The sequence below is a fragment of the Canis lupus genome, chromosome 18, assembly GCF_003254725.2.
Source record: "Canis lupus dingo isolate Sandy chromosome 18, ASM325472v2, whole genome shotgun sequence".
Lineage (NCBI taxonomy): Eukaryota > Metazoa > Chordata > Mammalia > Carnivora > Canidae > Canis > Canis lupus.
This window is the reverse complement of record NC_064260.1, coordinates 4868707-4887413: the sequence shown is the minus strand read 5'-3', so window position 1 is coordinate 4887413 and position 18707 is coordinate 4868707. Positions and strand designations below refer to the sequence as shown.

The 18707-nt window shown below is 35.8% G+C and overlaps 1 protein-coding gene across 1 annotated transcript; it reads left to right on the top strand.

The window, feature by feature from the left end:
- Positions 1 to 320: 320 nt before the first annotated feature.
- On the top strand, positions 321 to 13978 carry LOC112661372 (14-3-3 protein zeta/delta-like). Its single transcript, XM_035701092.2, has 3 exons — positions 321 to 422; positions 2462 to 2492; positions 12212 to 13978. Exons 1-3 carry the CDS (start codon positions 321 to 323, stop codon positions 12946 to 12948), a joined length of 870 nt encoding a protein of 289 aa, XP_035556985.2. The 3' UTR covers positions 12949 to 13978.
- The last annotated feature ends 4729 nt before the right edge of the window (positions 13979 to 18707 follow it).

Genomic DNA, 18707 nt, shown 5'->3' with positions numbered 1-18707 from the left:
GAATGGGGAGATCATTTGTGAATAAATGACAATTGAAATGAATGACTAAATATTATTGAATGAATGAAATCTTCCACAGAATATACAGATTAAAGGAAGTGTCTAAAGGAACACCAACATTTAATGGGTGGCACAGGAAGAGGAGGATGCCAGCTAGGGAATCTGAGAAAGAGTGGCTATAATAAAGAAAAATAAGAGGAAGTTGTCACAGAATTTAAAAGGAATAAATAATAACAATTTCATCTGTCTGGTCTGGTGCCCAGTAAATATTTGTGGAAGGAGTGTGTTAACAAATGAACCAGTGAGGTCAGCAATAGCTGATGACACCAAAGGCTGTGTCAGACCGCGTTTATGAACTACCTTCACAGTCATGGTGTCAACGCATTGTTTTAAGCACAAGGCAAAATGTAGAGAAGAAAATGGTAAGACAGTGCAAGGGAGAGGCTTCTTGTGAAAAGCAAGCCTGATTAGTCTAAATCAACAATGCACACAAGGACACAATGAATATACGAGAGAAGTGTTCAATTATCACTCCACTGAAAATATCCTCATTAAATCTGGTTGTCTCCTTATAAACAATGAGAAGTTTACATTCCAAAAATATGCTTAAAAATCCATCTTCAAATATCAGTAAAGCTTATTTGTTCTCTAATAAAAGAGGAAAATGTAACCATATGCATAGAAGAGCAGTTTCTCATATGATGTCACTGGGATTGACAAGTATCCAACTCTCCCTTCCGCAGGAAGCAGGAGATTTGAGGAGGAATCAAAACTGCAGACAACTTGCTAATGGAGCTTCCAAAAGAAGTGAGTTTATGGTAAATGAAGACAATTAGCACAAAATCTCCATGGACATCAGAAAATGGTTTAATCACATCCATTAAACTTGTAACTGGTATTTGAATTACTTAAAAACTTAATAAAAATTAATGCAATGAAAGAATCAAGCAGGACTCCAAAATTTATTATTATGTAGTTGATGTGCTAATTACATAATTCAAAATGTTTTGGCATATATTCAAAATGCAACCATATAGTACAATCACATTTTTCACGAACAGAAATTTATTTGCAAGCCAACTCAGAATACCACGTTTTATAACTTCTCTCTCTCTCTCTCTCTTTTTTAAGATTTATTTATTTATTCATGAGACACAGACAGAGAGAGGCAGAGAGATAGGCAGAGGGAGAAGCAGGCTCCTCGCAGGGAGCCCGATGCAGAACTTGATCCTGGATCTCAGGATCATGACCTGAGCCGAAGGCAGGCGCCCAACCACTGTGCTACCCAGGTGTCCCACATTTTATAACATTTTTTTAAAAAAATTTTTATCACATTTTATAAGTTTTAAAGCTCATGTTTCAAAACCAAAATAGGCCACCTTAGCACAAAGTTGCTGGTTGATCTCCAGCACCCAAATTAAGTTGAGAAAGCTGAAATTATAATCAAGTTCTCTGTTCTCTCTGACAATAATAAAGATGTGATCGTCCTCAGTGAAATCAGTCATTTGGAGGAAAGACCAGTAAAATAACATGATCACATACATAAATCGATCAAACTTTTTTAAGAGGAAGAATGTTCTAAACAAGTGATTAACCCTATTCTGCTAAGAAAGCTAGAGTTACATGAATATAATCCCTGAATTATAGAAGAGGAATAATACTTTAGAAATGATCCTGACAGGTGGAGCTATTGTTGTGAGAGTTGATTTAATAATTACCTATGATCTCATCAGAGGGATAGAATGTACAATTTAAGGTTATATTTAGAAAAAAAATAATGTTGTATTTAGTTATCAAAGAGTATTAGATATATCCTGATAGTATTAGCATATCCTGATAGGGTATATCAAGTCCACAGTACCCTTCAAATTTCTTCATATGACTTAATCAATAGCTATATTTGTGTTTTATTGTGTATATTTGTCTTTTATTTTGATTGATGCATAGCATCGGGAAATAATTTTTCATGGGCCTTTACGTTTCTGTACAATTTTTCAGCAGAGGCATTTACTTTGTTCTCACCTATCTTCACAAGGATGTTGTAAAAGAAGAAGGAAGACAGCGACAGTGCCTCCGATAGAGGCAGAAGTCAAGTGGGCCTAGAGCTCCCAACTTCACTAAATTAAACTGCAGGTGACCAGTTAAATTTGAATTTCAGATAATTTTTTTTGGCATAAATATGTCCCATGCAATATTTGGAACATGTTCATACTAAATAATGATCTATTGTTTAACAATAATTCTGATTGAACTGGACACCTGTGCTTTATCTGGCAACTTTCTCTTCTGCCCATTGTAAGCAATTTGTTCTCTGTAATTTCAAGTTTCTCTCCAGCAATATGGGCCACTGTTTCAGAGCCATCATCTGGGCCTCTTACCACTGCCTTGGGCAGCTGTGCCTTAGGAAAGCAGTACAAAGGCTGTTTTTGTTTGAAAAATAGTCTTTCATTTCTGACCACAGGTCTCAAGTTCTGTCAACATCTATGAAACTGGTAAGCAAGCTGTTTTAGCTTATAAATAGAGTGGAATCTCAGAAACATCATGGTTCTCGACATTCATCTCCCTTGCTAAAATATAAGGGCCTTTGACAGCAGAAACTAGTTTTGTTTTGTTTAACGCTGTGTGTCTGGCATATTGCCCAGTACCTCTCACTTGATAAATAATTGTTGAAAAGGTGAATAAGAGAATAATTGAATAAGCTGTCAATTGAGTTTCAGCTGCTAAACTCTGGAAAGCTTTGTAATGTAAATTAGACTATATTCCTTGGAGTTAGATTCCTTTGTGTCTCTTTCTCCCCTTGTGTATCTCCATTCTATCTTCATCATCTCTTTCTTCTGTCTTGGCTTCAGAACTCCCCACAGCAGGCCAGTTCCAGGTCTAGCCCTTAACCATTCTTATATTGAAAAGCTAATGTTGCTTGAATGGGCCCAAGAGAACTGCTGAGAAACCTGAGTGAGTTTGTCCTGAAGCTGGGCTTCAATTTCGGCAACTCCACCTCGACTCCCATGTGTGATTTATCATTAGGGTATTCCAGGGACACCTGGAACTAATCATTGATAACTCTCAATTGATAGATTAATATGGCAATGATTGATTGATTGATTGATTGATTGTATAATCACTTGAACAGAATTGAGAGCTAGTTTCCTTTGTAATAATCTGATCCTATCCCTCATTGCACGCCAGAAAGAAATGAGCCTCAGAGTTTGGAATGTGTCTACACCTACAAATCCCAACTTAATGCTGACTTAATCATCTAAGAATTTTTCAGATATATTCTGATATGGTATAAAAAGAAAACACACTATAAATATGAACTATCCACTTGGTTACTTAAGAATATGCATATATCTGTATTTCCATATCTTTCTATCTTTATCTCCATGTCCATCCATCTATTGTTAAGATGAACATGCAACCTCAAAGAAATAGCCTCCTAGCTATATTCAACTTTAAGTTAAACTCCTTGATCCTTGGGGGTCTTTGTCTTTCTCCTATATCTTAAAGTTTATTCCAGAAAAAAAAAAAATTTGTAAACACCGACCCATTCCTATAATTTCTCATACTTTGCTATTTTCCCTACACCAGTTTTCTTCCCATCTTCTACTCCCCATACACTGAATTTGCCTGCTATATGAGAATGTGAATTCCAGGGAAAAGATAGCCAAAGCACTTCCATGACAAACCAGGGTCTGATCGCCAGAGGTATAGAGTGAGATTAACTGAAGCTTGACTCTTTGCAATGCTACCTATTAGTTTGTGACTTCAGAGAAGCTACTTAAGCCATCCAGCCTGAATTTTCTTGACTTTAAATAAAAACAATAACATAATGATGGCAATTATGAAGATTAAATAAGATAATACATGCAGATGATTTACCCAGCAAGTGGCACAGAAAAGAAATAAAATAAATAAGAAAAGATATTATGGGAGTTCAGACCAAGCTGGTGTGGGTTACAGCAGGAGGACTAGATATCACCTTGACTGTCCATAGATGTAATGTTTCCAGGGAGCTTTCACTTTGAAAAGCAACATATAGATTCACTGAAGAAGAGACCTCAAGTCAGTACTAGAATAACAGCTCAGGCATACTTCATTTTATTGTACTTCACTTTATTGTACCTAGACATTGCATTTTTTTTAACAAATCAAAAGTTTATGGCAACCTTGTGTTGAGTAAGCCTGTCAGTGTCATTTTTTTCCAACAGCAGTTGCTCACCTTGTGTCTCTCTCAGTCACAATTAGATAATTCTCACAAAACTTCAAACCTATAGTGATTATTGTATTTGCTATGGTGATTTGTGATCAGTGATCAATGACGTTACTAATTGTTCTGGGGTACCACAAACGTTCATATAAGACGGTGATCTTAACTGATAAATGTGTATGTCTGACTGTTCCACTGACCAGCTGTTGGCCCATATCAATCTCTCTCTCCGGTCCCCTTGGGACTCCATATTCCCTGAGACAAAACAAAATTGAAATTATGTCAATTAATAATCCTACAGTGGTTTCTAAGTGTTCAAGTGAAAGGAAGAGCAGCATATTTCTCACTTTAAATCAAATGCTAGAAATGATTACGCTTAGTGCGGAAGGCAGGCTGAAAACCGTGTAGACTGAAAGCAAGGTCTCTAGAGCCAAATAGCCATGGTGTGACTGCAAAGGAAAAGTCCTTGAAGGAAATTAAAAGTGCTATTCTAGTGAACACATGAATGATAAGGAAGTGAAACAGCATTATAACTGATATAATAAAAGGTTTAGTGGTCTGCATAGAAGATCAAGGCAGCCATAGCATTCCCATAAACCAAAACTTAATCCAGAGCAAAACCCTAATTCTTTTCAATTCTATGAAGGCTAATATAGGTGGGGAAGCTGCAAATGTTTGCACTAGCAGAAGCTGGTTCATGAGATTTAAGTGAAGAAGCTATCTCTCTGACATAAAAGTGTAAGGTGAAGCAACAAGTGCTAATGTAAAACTGCAGTGAGTTATCCAGAAGATCTAGCTAAGATAATCAATTAATAATAATTAAATAAATAATTTTATTACACCAAAAAATAAATTCTCAATGCAGACAAAACAGCTATTGGAAGCAGATGGCATCTAGGACTTCCACAGCTAAAGAGGATAAGTCAGTATTTGTGAGTAAGGGACAGGTGGGGCTAGATAGGGAGAGATAGGTAGGGGGCTACAGGATCAGCTCATAGAAATCCCCAAAATGCTGAGGTGTACAAAAAAAAAAAAAACAGAGATAAGGGATTATGACAGTCATCTATGACCAACAAAGAATAACCAGACCCCCCAAAGAGAAATCATTAAAGATGTTATCAGCAGTCCTTATTCAAACTAACACATCGCAAGAATGATAAGGCCACAAGCTCCCTGGTCATTTCTAAATAAAAGACTGTCAGTGGAGCCCCACATTGGGAACCCTGTTGGGGCCCCTCTCACTCCTGAAAGCTTTCCCTATATTCTTGCTCCCTAAACTTCTATTTCTTTACTCACTCTCCCTCATTCCCCAGATTCATTCTTCGGCTCTGTGAGACAAGAACCTAGCTCTCCTACTTCACTTGGCTTTAAAGTTTCAAAGGACAGTCTGACTGTTGCTAGAGGCTAATGCAGTTGATCATTTGAAGTTGAAGCTTCAAGTTCAAGTGAAATGGTCATTTACCATTTTGAAAATCCTAAAGCCTTTAAGAATTGTGCTAAATCTACTACGCCTGTGCTTTATCAATAGAACAGCAAAGCCTGTATAACAGCACAACATGGCTTACTGGATATCTTAAGCCATTGAGATCTACTGCTCAGAAAAGAAAAAATTCTTTCAAAATATCACTGCTCATTGACAATGCATCTGGTCACCCAAGAGCTCCAATGAAGACGTATAACAAGATTAATGTTTTCATGTCTGCTAACATAATATCCATCTACGTCCCATGGATCAAGGAATGATTTAGAGGTTCAAGACTTCTTATTTAAGAAATACATTTCATAAGGCTATAGGTGCCATAGATAGAGATTCCTCTGATGTATCTGGGAAAAGTCAATTGAAAACCTCTGGAAAGAACTCACCATTCTAGATGCCATTAAAAGTGTGTGATGACTCATGAGAAGAGGTCAAAATATCAATATGAACAGGAGTTTGGAGGAAGTTGATTCCAAACATCATAGATGACTTTGAAAGGTTCAAGAGTTTATTGGAGGAAGTAACAGAAGATGTAATAGAAGTAGCATGAGAACTAAAATTAGAAGTGAAAGCTGAAGATGTGACTGAATTGCTGTAATTTCGTGATCAAACTTTAATAGATGTGGAGTTGCTTCCTATGGATGAACAAAGAAAGTGTTTCTTAAGATGGAATCTACTCCTGGTGAAGATGCTGTGAAGACTTTGAAATGACAACAAAGGATTTAGAATATTACATGAACTTTGTTAATAAAGCAGCAGTATGTTTTGAACGGATTGATTCTAATTTTGGAAGAAGTTCTACTGTGGGCTAAATGTTATCAAAGAGCACTGCACGGTACAGAGAAATTAGTCATGAAAGGAAGAGTCAATCCATACAGCAAACTTCATTGTTGTCTTATTTTGAGAAATTGGCATGGTCACCCAGCCTTCGGCAAGCGCCACCCTGATCAGTCAGCAGCCATTAACATCCAGACAAGATCCTCCACCAGCAAAAGCATGAAGATTTTTTGAAAGCTCAAGTGATGGTTAGCATTTTTCTGCAGCAAAGCCTTTTTAAATTAAGACATGTACAACTTTTTAGACATAATGCTACTGCACACTTAACAGCCTGTAGTATAGTGTAAACATTACTTTTATATGCATTGGAAAACCAAAAAAAAAAAAAAAACATTTGGTTGGCTTTTTTGTAATATTTGTCTTACTGGAATGGTCTGGAACTGAACCTACAATATGTCTGAGGTATACTGGTATCACGGATCAGATGCCTGGGATAAGTACAAAGCCAGAGACAAGATATAAGATAAAAAGGCCAAGACTTAGAAGGATGTGGAAGTATCACAAAGTGAAATTCAATGTGAGATAGTTCCTAAAGCCAAAGCCTGTAAATTAGACAAGGATGCTAAGGGCTGATATTTACAGGATGTTGGCTGTGTTCCGTGTCTGGGAGTGGGCACGCAGGTAGCAGACCAAACTAGCCAGAGATACAGCACCATCGATCCTTCTGTACTGCAGGAAATGGTTAAGAAATTATTTTCAACAGACTCTCAGCAAACCCAAGCAGTGTTGAGATATTTTTTAGCTTTTAAAACTCAAGGTAATTCCCAATGTAATTTTTTTTTTTTTCCAAACTATGGTCCTGAGTTTCAAAATTCCACACAGGCATGTCAAGGACAAATGTGAGAGCAAAACACAATCCTTACATTATTTAGAATAGCATTGACATTGCACACTCGGATAAGCACAAGCAAATATAAATTTTTCCAACTGTTGGCTTTTGACTGCATCAGTTTCCCCAACTGACAGGGTTTTCTAATTATTATATTACTGGCCAGTTTATGTGCATAAAAGAAAAAGATATGGTCATTGTACCAACAAATTTGTTATCACAAAGATAGTCATTTTACAACTTTCCCCTCAAGTTCCTGAAGTCTGAGTCATTCTTAGGCCACAGCTTAATACCTCTGGAGAATATGTTTTTATAATATAGCCCTTGAAAGCCAATATAAATAATTATTTTTCAAAAGTTACTAGTCCAAAATGAGCCTTAAAGTTTAAAATATTACAGCATGCTCTGTTTTGTGATTTTTTTCTAAGTTTATTCTGAAATTTCCAGTACATGCTTTAAAAAAAAAAAATCTAATTGTGTACTTTGACTCTGTGAAGAATAGTTTTTGTTGTGGTTATTATTTTGAAGACATTAAGACATTTCGTTTCAATAATCCTGCTCTTCTCACTATAGATGTTAATATTTGCTTAATGTACTTAAAAGCCTTAAATTAATTGAAAAGTAACAATTATTGAGAAAAAATGACATTAATAGTGTTAAATCATCTTTTAGAATCATTTTGGATTTACTGTGAAACATTTTTTAAAAGTATAATTTAGGAAGAATTGGGTTCTTTTTCAAATTTCAAAAGTGGTAGAGGAGAAGAAAAGAAGGCTTGTCAGCCTTCTGATAACTGGAAAGAAGTTTTCAGTTCTAAATTAAGACAGTAACATTTTCAGTAAAAACATACAAAAGACAACCACAAGTGTCTCCCTAAGCCTCGTTGCTGTCTTTTGCAATTTTACTAGAAACTATTGTGCATTTTTGGATAATTAAACCCTTTATCCTTGAACAACAGGGACTTGAACTGTGCAGGTCCACATACAGGCAAAATTTTTACAGTGCAGTATGTGAAATGTATTCTTTCTTTCTTATGACTTTCTTAATAACATTTTCTTATCTCTACTTAATTGTAAGGATATAGTTTATAATACATATCTAACATATGCATTCATTGACTATGTCATCAGTAAGATTCTGGTCAAATATTCGTAGTTAAGTTTTCAGGAGTCAAAAGGTGTGGATTTTTGACTGTGGGAGGTCCACACCCTTCATCCTTGCATTGTTCAAGCATCAGCTGTGTGTATATATAATGCACGATTATTTATAATAATACATAAGATATTCTTTTAAATAATTTAAAGAAAAATAGTTAAAAGATAAAACTACCTAAAACAATGCTACTTTCTAAGGGCATCGCTAAATAGGCCTTCACACCATGTTTCTTAAAGTTCTCTTAGAAAATGATTTTTTTCATACAGTAGAATCTGAAGGGAACAAATTTTTACCACAAAATTAATGCCTGATATTTGTCTTCTCTCAACTTTTCCCTTGATTTAACATCTAGATAACCAGGCAAGCATAGAATTCTTAAAGTCATCCTCTCTCATGTCCTTGGGGGTTGGAGGTACTACTCCCACTGTGCCATTTCCAGAGTATTTTCTCAGGGGATTATGTGGTTGGTTTATCATGAGCACTTAGAGTGTTTAAATCTATTATTTGTTACGTGATATCTGTGACATGGAACCACTTGAAATCATTTTCTTCACTAATGTTGAATGGCTTTATCTTAGAATTAAAATTACAATTAGGACAATGGTCTCCAGATGGGTTTTGGGCTTCAGTTGATCATGAATTATTTTCTTTGAATTTCAGGGACTTAAAATACATCGTAAAACACACAATCCTCCCTATTATTATATTTTAACTTATGCTTTCACAAAATGATGTCATTAGTTATTTGGACTCCACAAGGAAATACCTTTAAATATTTTAACAATATTCTCTAAAAAGAAACATAAGCTATACTTACCTTTGGTTTTAATTCTTGATATATGTTTTGGGCTAATTATTTTAGGCAGTAAAAAACTTATTGAAATATTTAATAGAACACTAGTTTTTGAAAATAAAAGTTACCTAACAAAAATAAACTATACTAAAATAGATAGTTTGCAAAAAGTGCTAATGTTTTGCAAGCTAATAAGGCATGCTCATTTTTATAAGATTTATATTTGTATTTTATTGCTGAATTATTTTATTATAAAAGTTACATTTGCTTGCCAAAATATCCATTGATCTTAACCATTTCTGATTTTGTCTGGAATTGCAAATCACTCAATCAGAATTTATTAAAGGGAATCTGGGCCTTTACAAAGGAGGTAACATTAGAAGACTTTCCTTCCCCAGAGGACTCAGCCTTTTGTTCCCTCTTTATAATACAGCAAATTTCTCACTCAGGTAAGAAAAAAAAAATGTAGGTGGCAATATACCTTTTCATAATAAAGTGGATATCTGGCTATGTAATTTCCATATATAAGGTCTTAGATTTCTCAACACTTAGAAATCCCCATAGGTCAAAATTTGTGGATCATCCATTCCTGGTGAACTGGATAATTATATCAGCTTAGACACTATTTTTGGACAACACAACTGTTAGAAAACAAGACAATAGGCCCAAAATGGAGTCACTCATGCTAAGATACATATCAAGTCAAGACTTAATATAATTACAGCTTTAGCTCTCTCAGTTGATCAGGAATTGTCTGACCAGCACTAGTGAGATAACAGTGCTGACAGACTTCTGTCCTCTAAGGGAAATTAACCTTGCAGTAACCATATACTAGTATAACTTCTTTGTTCCTGCGCCCTTCTGCCTATAACAGTCTTTCATTTTATATAGCTCCTTGGAGCTCCTTTCTATCTGCTAGATAGGATCCTGCCTAATTTGAATGGATTTTTTTTTCTCAAACTCTTAAAATTTGTAAGATGCCTCAATTTATTTTTAGACAAAACACTAGACTTCATGGTTCCAAGATTTTTAAATTTGACAATCACTTAACTTTGTGGTATCTTACACATCAAAGAAGAATGACAAAATATATTTTTCATATTTTTGTGGATTTAATTTCAATATCCCTGTTGCACAGCCTACCACCTTTACTATATTGGTTATTCTAGTTCACAAATGGTTATCATTTTATTTTGAAATGTTTAAGAGGTTCTTTTTCTATATAATATTTTAATTACCTTATCAGTATTATTCCCTTGTAAAATTTGGTAATATTCATATTCTAAAAGAAAAAAATAGATGCAAATCAAAATATAAAGCAGTGTTGACTTATCTTTGTCTTAAACATTAGAAGAAAAACCCATTTACTCTTTTAAAAATACTTTGTTAAATTACTGAGACCCTACAATCTGGTAATTGTTATAAAAAATATCAGCACTTTTGTGGGTTCTTGAGGTTTCCTGGGAAGCTAGAGTGGAAAAGAGTCAAACAGAAGTAAAATACATATGTATGTTCTCACTCTTATCCAAGAAAAGTGCAGCCTGGTCCTGGATGCCTATGAGCACTGCCTGCTGCCCTACTTGAGGAAAATAAGCAAAGCTGCTGCATAGACACATTGGCTTTACTCATGATTAATAATTAATAATTGTAAAATTAAAATAAAAAGATAGTTGTAAATGAAAGCTTATTTTTTCATAATAATTGTATGTTTCCCAATATAGTCAGTGCACTAAGAGCAACTGCTTTCATTGTTTACCATTTATTAATATTGGTTCCTAGGAGATTGGATTTCTGATGTCCTCAAATCAGGCATCAAATGTAGGATACTGGGATCCCTGGGTGGTGCAGCGGTTTAGTGCCTGCCTTTGGCCCAGGGCGTGATCCTGGAGACCCGGGATCGAGTCCCACGTCGGGCTCCCGGTGCATGGAGCCTGCTTCTCCCTCTGCCTATGTCTCTGGTCTCTGCCTCTGTGTGTGTGTGTGTGTGTGTGTGTGTGTGTGTGACTATCATAAATAAATAAAAATTTTAAAAAATGTAGGATACTTAGTTAAATTAATTTGAATTTTATCTAAATAGCCAATCATTTAAAAAATTTTTGGTATCAGTATATTTTAAATATTGTATGGGTCATATTTATGCTCAGAAAAAAATATTTATCTTCTCATGTTTATTTGCTAAGTCCAGTAATCCTACATCAAATATACACATATGCTGGGAGAAAAAAAAAAATCCATCTACCAGTTTAGGTCTGACAATAGTCAGATGAAGAGAGAAAACTTTATTATGCATGTGGGACAATTCAAATGAAGAGGCTCCCTAAACAGACAGGAATAAAGGTTTATATACCAATTTAATAGAGGAAAAAGGCAGGGTAGGACTTCTCTGGGATGTAAATGAGTTTTAAGGAGAGACAAATGGGCTTTTAGAGGAACAAATGGAAGGTAAGACAGTTTGTGGTAATGTTTGTGCAACTTCTCATCCCTGTGCTAATGGTCAGTCTCTTTCCCCAATGGAAGCTTCCCAGAGGGATTTATGACAGCTTCGTGTCCAGAATCTCTGTTTTTACGAAGAAAAGGGAACCTTCCAAAATGCTTCTTTCTGCATCTGCTGTATCTCAAATGTCTTCAGTTTGAAGTAGTTTTTATATTGTTGTAAATCCCTTCACATATGCTGGCAAACCAGTGTGGCTAGTGCTTATTGGTGCAATATTTTTAGGAGGCAGTTTGGCATTATCTATACTAGTATCTATTGATTTAACAATTATGCTTCATGGTATTTAACCTGAAAATATACACACAGGCCTTTACAAAGGTACATTTTGTTTTGGAATGCTTTTAACATTAAATTTTATTTTCAAATCGTAAATTAACAAAACACAAACAAAACAAGCACCTAATTGTTTATCAGAACAGGACATAAAAATGAGCTGGTGCAGAAGGCCAAACTGGCCGAGCAGGCTGAGCGATATGATGACATGGCAGCCTGCATGAAGTCCGTAACTGAGCAAGGAGCTGAATTATCCAATGAGGAGAGGAATCTTCTCTCAGTTGCTTATAAAAATGTTGTAGGAGCCCGTAGGTCATCTTGGAGGGTCGTCTCAAGTATTGAGCAAAAGACGGAAGGTGCTGAGAAAAAACAGCAGATGGCTCGAGAATACAGAGAGAAAATTGAGACCGAGCTAAGAGATATCTGCAATGATGTACTGTCTCTTTTGGAAAAGTTTTTGATCCCCAATGCTTCACAAGCAGAGAGCAAAGTCTTCTGTTTGAAAATGAAGGGAGACTACTACCGTTACTTGGCCGAAGTTGCTGCTGGTGATGACAAGAAAGGGATTGTGGATCAGTCACAACAAGCAAACCAAGAAGCTTTTGAAATCAGCAAAAAGGAAATGCAACCAACACATCCTATCAGATTGGGTCTGGCCCTTAACTTCTCTGTGTTCTATTACGAAATTCTCAACTCCCCGGAGAAAGCCTGCTCTCTTGCAAAGACAGCTTTTGATGAAGCCATTGCTGAACTTGATACATTAAGTGAAGAGTCATACAAAGACAGCACGCTAATAATGCAATTACTGAGAGACAACTTGACATTGTGGACATCGGATACCCAAGGAGATGAAGCTGAAGCAGGAGAAGGAGGGGAAAATTAACCGGCCTTCCAACTTTTGTCTGCCTCATTCTAAAATTTACACAGTAGACCATTTGTCATTCATGCTGTCCCACAAATAGTTTTTTTTGTTTACGATTTATGACAGGTTTATGTTACTTCTATTTGAATTTCTATATTTCCCATGTGGTTTTTATGTTGAATATTAGGGGAGTAGAGCCAGTTAACATTTAGGGAGTTATCTGTTTTCATCTTGAGGTGGCCAATATGGGGATGTGGAATTTTTATACTAGTTATAAATGTTTGGCATAGTACTTTTGGTACATTGTGGCTTCACAAGGGCCAGTGTTAAAACTGCTTCCATGTCTAAGCAAAGAAAACTGCCTACATATTGGTTTGTCCTGGTGGGGAGTAAAAGGGATAATTGGTTCCAGATACAGGTGTAGTTATTGTGGATACTTTAAGGTTTAGAGCACTTACAAGGCTGTAGTAGAAATGGGTATCCCATAGATACTACATGTGAACCACAAGTATCTGTGGAATACTCATTCTCAATGTGCACACCTTTGACTACAGTTTCAGAAGTGTTCCTTTAGTTGTGACCCAATTTACTCTGGATAAGGGCAGAAACGGTTCACATTCCATTATTTGTAAAGTTACCTGCTGTTTGCTTTCATTATTTTTGCTACACTCCTTTTATTTGTATTTAAATGTTTTAGACAACCTAAGAACAAATGTACAAGTAAAGATGCAGTAAAAATGAATTGCTTGATATCCATTACTTTATGTATATCAAGCATAGCAGCAAAACAAAAATCCCATGTATTTAACTTTTTTTTTTTTTAGGGTTTTTTTTTGTTTGTTTTGTTTTGGTTTTTTGCTTTTGTGATTTTTTTTTTTTTTGATACTTGCCTAACATGCATGTGCTGTAAAAATAGTTAACAGGGAAATAACTTGAGATGATGGCTAGCTTTGTTTAATGTCTTATGAAATTTTCATGAACAATCCAAGCATAATTGTTAAGAACACGTGTATTAAGTTCATGTAAGTGGAATAAAAGTTTTATGAATGGACTTTTCAACTACTTTCTCTACAGCTTTTCATGTAAATTAGTTTCTTGGTTCTGAAACTTCTTTAAAGGAAATTGTACATTTTTGGAAATTTATTCCTTATTCCCTCTTGGCAGCTAATGGGCTTTTACCAAGTTTAAATACAAAGTTTATCATAACAAAATACTACTAATATAACTACTACTGTTCCCAACCATGTCCCATATTCCTCCCCTACCCTGGGGGGGGGGGAGCTTTTTTTCAGAGACAGGGGATTGATTGGAAAAAAGTAATGCGTTCCATTTAAAATTTTGGTATATGGTATTTTCTAACTTAGGAAGCCACAATGTTCTTGGCCCATCATGACATTGGGTAGCATTAACTAAGTTTTGTGCTTCCAAATCACTTTGGTTTTAAGAATTTCTTGATATTGTTATAGCCTGCCTTCAATTTTGATCCTTTATTCTTTCTGTCAGGTGCACAGGATTACCTTTTTTAGCCTTCTGTCTTGTCACCAACCATTCCTACTTGGTGGCCATGTACTTGGATAAAAGGCCGCATGATCTTTCTGGCTCCACTCAATGTCTAAGGATACCTTGCTTCCTTTGCTTGCATCCCACAAACTATTTCCCTCATCCTATTTACTGCAGCAAATCTCTCCTTAGTTGATGAGATTGTGTTTATCTCCTTGTAAGCCCTACCTATCCTGAATGGTCTGTCATTGTCTGCCTTTAAAATCCTTCCTCTTCCTCTCTTTAAATAATGATGGGGCTAAGTTATACCCAAAGCTCACCCTACAGACTATTTCCTCAGTACCTTGCAGAAAACACCAAACAAAAATACCATTTTAAAAGAGGTGTATTTTTTTTTCTTTTAGAATGTAAGCTCCACAAGAGCAGGGACAATGTTTTCTGTATGTTCTATTGTGCCTAGTACACTGTAAATGCTCAATAAATATTGATGATGGGAGGCAAAAAAAAAAAAAAAAAAAAAAAAAGAACAGGACTTGTGAAATCAGCCTTGATGAAACTATATAATGAAATACTAAGTAGCACTTAAAAAATAAGCTAGATTTATTTATATTAATATAAAAATACGCATTATGATTTTATGAATTCTCCCTGCATGTTCTTGTTCCTAATAACAATACACAATAATAATTTTAAATGAATCATATATGAGTCCACATACACTGAATTCTTATAAATTAAGGAGCTAAGCCCTATTGTAAGAGTTTTATGTGCATTATTGCACTCAGTCCCCACAAAAGATTTTTAAGATGTGTATAATTCTTATTTTTATTTATTTATTTATTTTCTAGGAAATAGTGACATGCAGACAGAAATCACTTGTTAAGGTCACACAACTAAGAACCAGAACTTAAAGATCTGGAAATCTCAATTAGCTACTCCAGCAGAAACACTACCAGTCTGAACTGAAGGGGACAGAGACAGAACAATATGAAGGAAGGCTACCAGACTTTTAGTTCCTAGAGGACCAGACCATTTTGCTATCTGACTGCAATTGTGCACTGTTCTTCAAGATCAAAGAATGGCCCCAAAGGTAATTCAGAAGTCTTCAGGGTCGCCTCTTCGGTTTTAAACCTGCGGGAACTGCCTCAGTCTTCGCAGGTCAGGCAGCCACCGAGAGGCTTCGGAGTGCAATTACTGTCTGCAGAGGAGCTACTGAGGCAGAGCTATTGCTTGAATGAATCCCAAGGGTGGGTCTACTGTGTCATAAAGCAGAGCATCCATGAGAATATTCTCATGCATTAATATCTAGTGGCATTGCCTTGCTGGGTTTGGGACTTGCTTGGGACCAATACCCCTTTCTTCCTTCTGATTTCTCTCTTTTAAAGTGGGAACATCTATCCTATACCTGTCTCATTATATTCTGGAAGCACATTACTTACTTGGTTTCATAGGTTCACAGCTGAAGAGAAACTTTCCCTCAAGATAAATTATATGTCAAGGCTCAGTCATACCTAATTTAGATGATATTCAGATAAGACTTTGGACTTTATAGACTTTAGAGTTGATCCTGGGATGAGGTAGGATTTGGGGGACTGTTGAGATGGTCTGAATGTATTTTGCATGTGAGGACATAAATTTTGAAGGCCAAGGGTAGAAAGTTATAGGCTGAATATTTGTCCCCCTTCAAATCCATATGTTGAGTCTTTACCTTCAATGTGATGGCATTTGAAGGTGTGGCCTATGGGAAGTAATTATGTTTAAATAAGATCATGAGAGTGGAACTCCCAAGATGAGATTACTGCCTTTAGAAGAATAAGAAAGAATAGAGATCTCTCTTTCTCCTCCATGTGTAGATATGGAAAGAAAGAAGCAATCTAAGAAGAGGACTCTCCTCAGGCATCACATCTGTCAGCAGATTGTCAGGTTCCAAAACTGTGAGAAATAAATGGGTTTTGTTTAAGGTACTACAATGTTTTGTTCAAGTAGCTTGAGATGAATAAGATACTATGCTTTATTGTATTGGCATTTTGAACATTTGAGATATCTTTGGGGTCTGGCAGCAGGAAAAGGTTCTAGAAAGAGATAATCTGTTCAGATATTACTTGACTTTTGAGAGAAGAAAAAAAAATAGATACTTTACCATCAGTAAGCCTTTAGCTAGGCTAATTAAGGAAAAAAGAAAGATTATACAAATTATTTATAGAAATCAAAGAAGGGACATCACTCCAAATACTGTGGACATTTAAAATAAATAAAGGAATACCATGAACAACTCTATGCCCACAGATCTGATATCTTAAATAAAACAGACAAGTTCCTTAAAGACACAGTCTGCCAAAACTCACACAAGAAGAAATAGAAAATGTGAATAGGTCTATATCCACTAGAAAATTGAATCAATGATTAATAACTTCATAACACAGAAAGCACTAGGCTCAGAGAGGTTCATTCACTAGTGAATTCTACCAAACATCTGATACCTTAATATGCAGTATAGATATTTAAAATATGAGACACTAGGAGAAGGACAAATGTTATTTGAGAACTGTATTTCTTCTTTTGTGGAAAGGGTTAGTATGTTTCTGGTTATCCATAGGATAGTTGTATCATGTCAGAAAGGTTAATCACCTTGTTATTGTTTTTATTTAAAAATTAAGTTTGGTTAAAAGATATGGCATGTAAGTAAGTGCCAAGGTGAATAGGAAGACTTGTGATAGTTTGCTTTATGTGTCAACTTGACTAGGTCAAGTCAACCTAGGTCAACCCTGACTAGGTCAGGGTTGTCCAAATTAGACATTATCTTCTTTTGTGTCTTTGAAGGTGTTTCTGGAAGAGATTAGCACTTGAATTAGTCAACTCAGTAAAGTAGATGTCCTCCCCAATGTGGCTGGGTGTCATGCAATCTTTTAGGGCCTAAACAGAACAAAAAAGAGAAGGAAGAAGGAATCCGCCCTCTTGCTTCCTGTCTGCCTGCTTGAGCTGATACATTGTTCTTGTGTTGTTGGACTCTAATTTACCCATTGGCTCCCTGGTTTTTAAGCCTTTATTGGAATTGCACTTCTAGTTCTATGGGTCTCCAGCTTGCAGACAGCACATTATGGGAATTTTAAGTCAATTCTTTATAATAATATCTATATGTATATCTATCTATCATCGATCTATTTCCCACTGATTCTCTTTCTCTGGAACTAATACAATTAGTCTCAAAATATAGAAGGATCACCTACAACTCAATAGTTAAGAAAACAACAACAACAACTCATAACTTGAATAAAAAATGGACTGAGGACTCAAATAAGTATTTCTCCAAAGAAGACATACAAATGGCCAACACATATATGAAAAAATGTTCCACATCACTACTTATCAGGAAAATGCAAATCAAGACCACAGTGAGATACTATCTTACACCTGTCAGGAAGGCTATTAGCAAAACAAACAAACAAACAAACAAACCACAGAACACAACTTGCATTGAGGAGGTTGTGTAGAAAAAATTGGAATTCTTATATAGTGTTGGTGGGATTGTAGAATGATGTAGCCACTATGGAAACAGGATAGAGATTCCTCAAAAAATTAAAAATAGAACTCTCATATGATCCAGAAATCACACTTATGGGCTTTCTTCCAAAAGAATTGAAATCAGGATCTAAAGAGATATTAGCACTGCTATGTTCCTTGCTGCACTCCTATGTTCATTGCTGTAGTATTTATAATAGCCAAATAGGGAAGCAATATCAATGTTCATTAGCAGATAAACAGATAAAGAAAATCTGGTAAATGCATAGAATAGGTGGGAATGTGAACTGGTGCAGCCACTCTGGAAAACTGTGTGGAGGTTCCTCAAACAGTTAAAAATATACCTGCCCTACGACCCAGCAATTGCACTGTTGGGGATTTACCCCAAAGATACAGATGCAGTGAAACGCCGGGACACCTGCACCCCGATGTTTCTAGCAGCAATGGCCACGATAGCCAAACTGTGGAAGGAGCCTCGGTGTCCAACGAAAGATGAATGGATAAAGAAGATGTGGTTTATGTATACAATGGAATATTACTCAGCTATTAGAAATGACAAATACCCACCATTTGCTTCAACGTGGATGGAACTGGAGGGTATTATGCTGAGTGAAGTAAGCCAGTCGGAGAAGGACAAACATTATATGTTCTCATTCATTTGGGGAATATAAATAATAGTGAAAGGGAATATAAGGGAAGGGGGAAGAAATGTGTGGGAAATATCAGAAAGGGAGACAGAACGTAAAGACTGCTAACTCTGG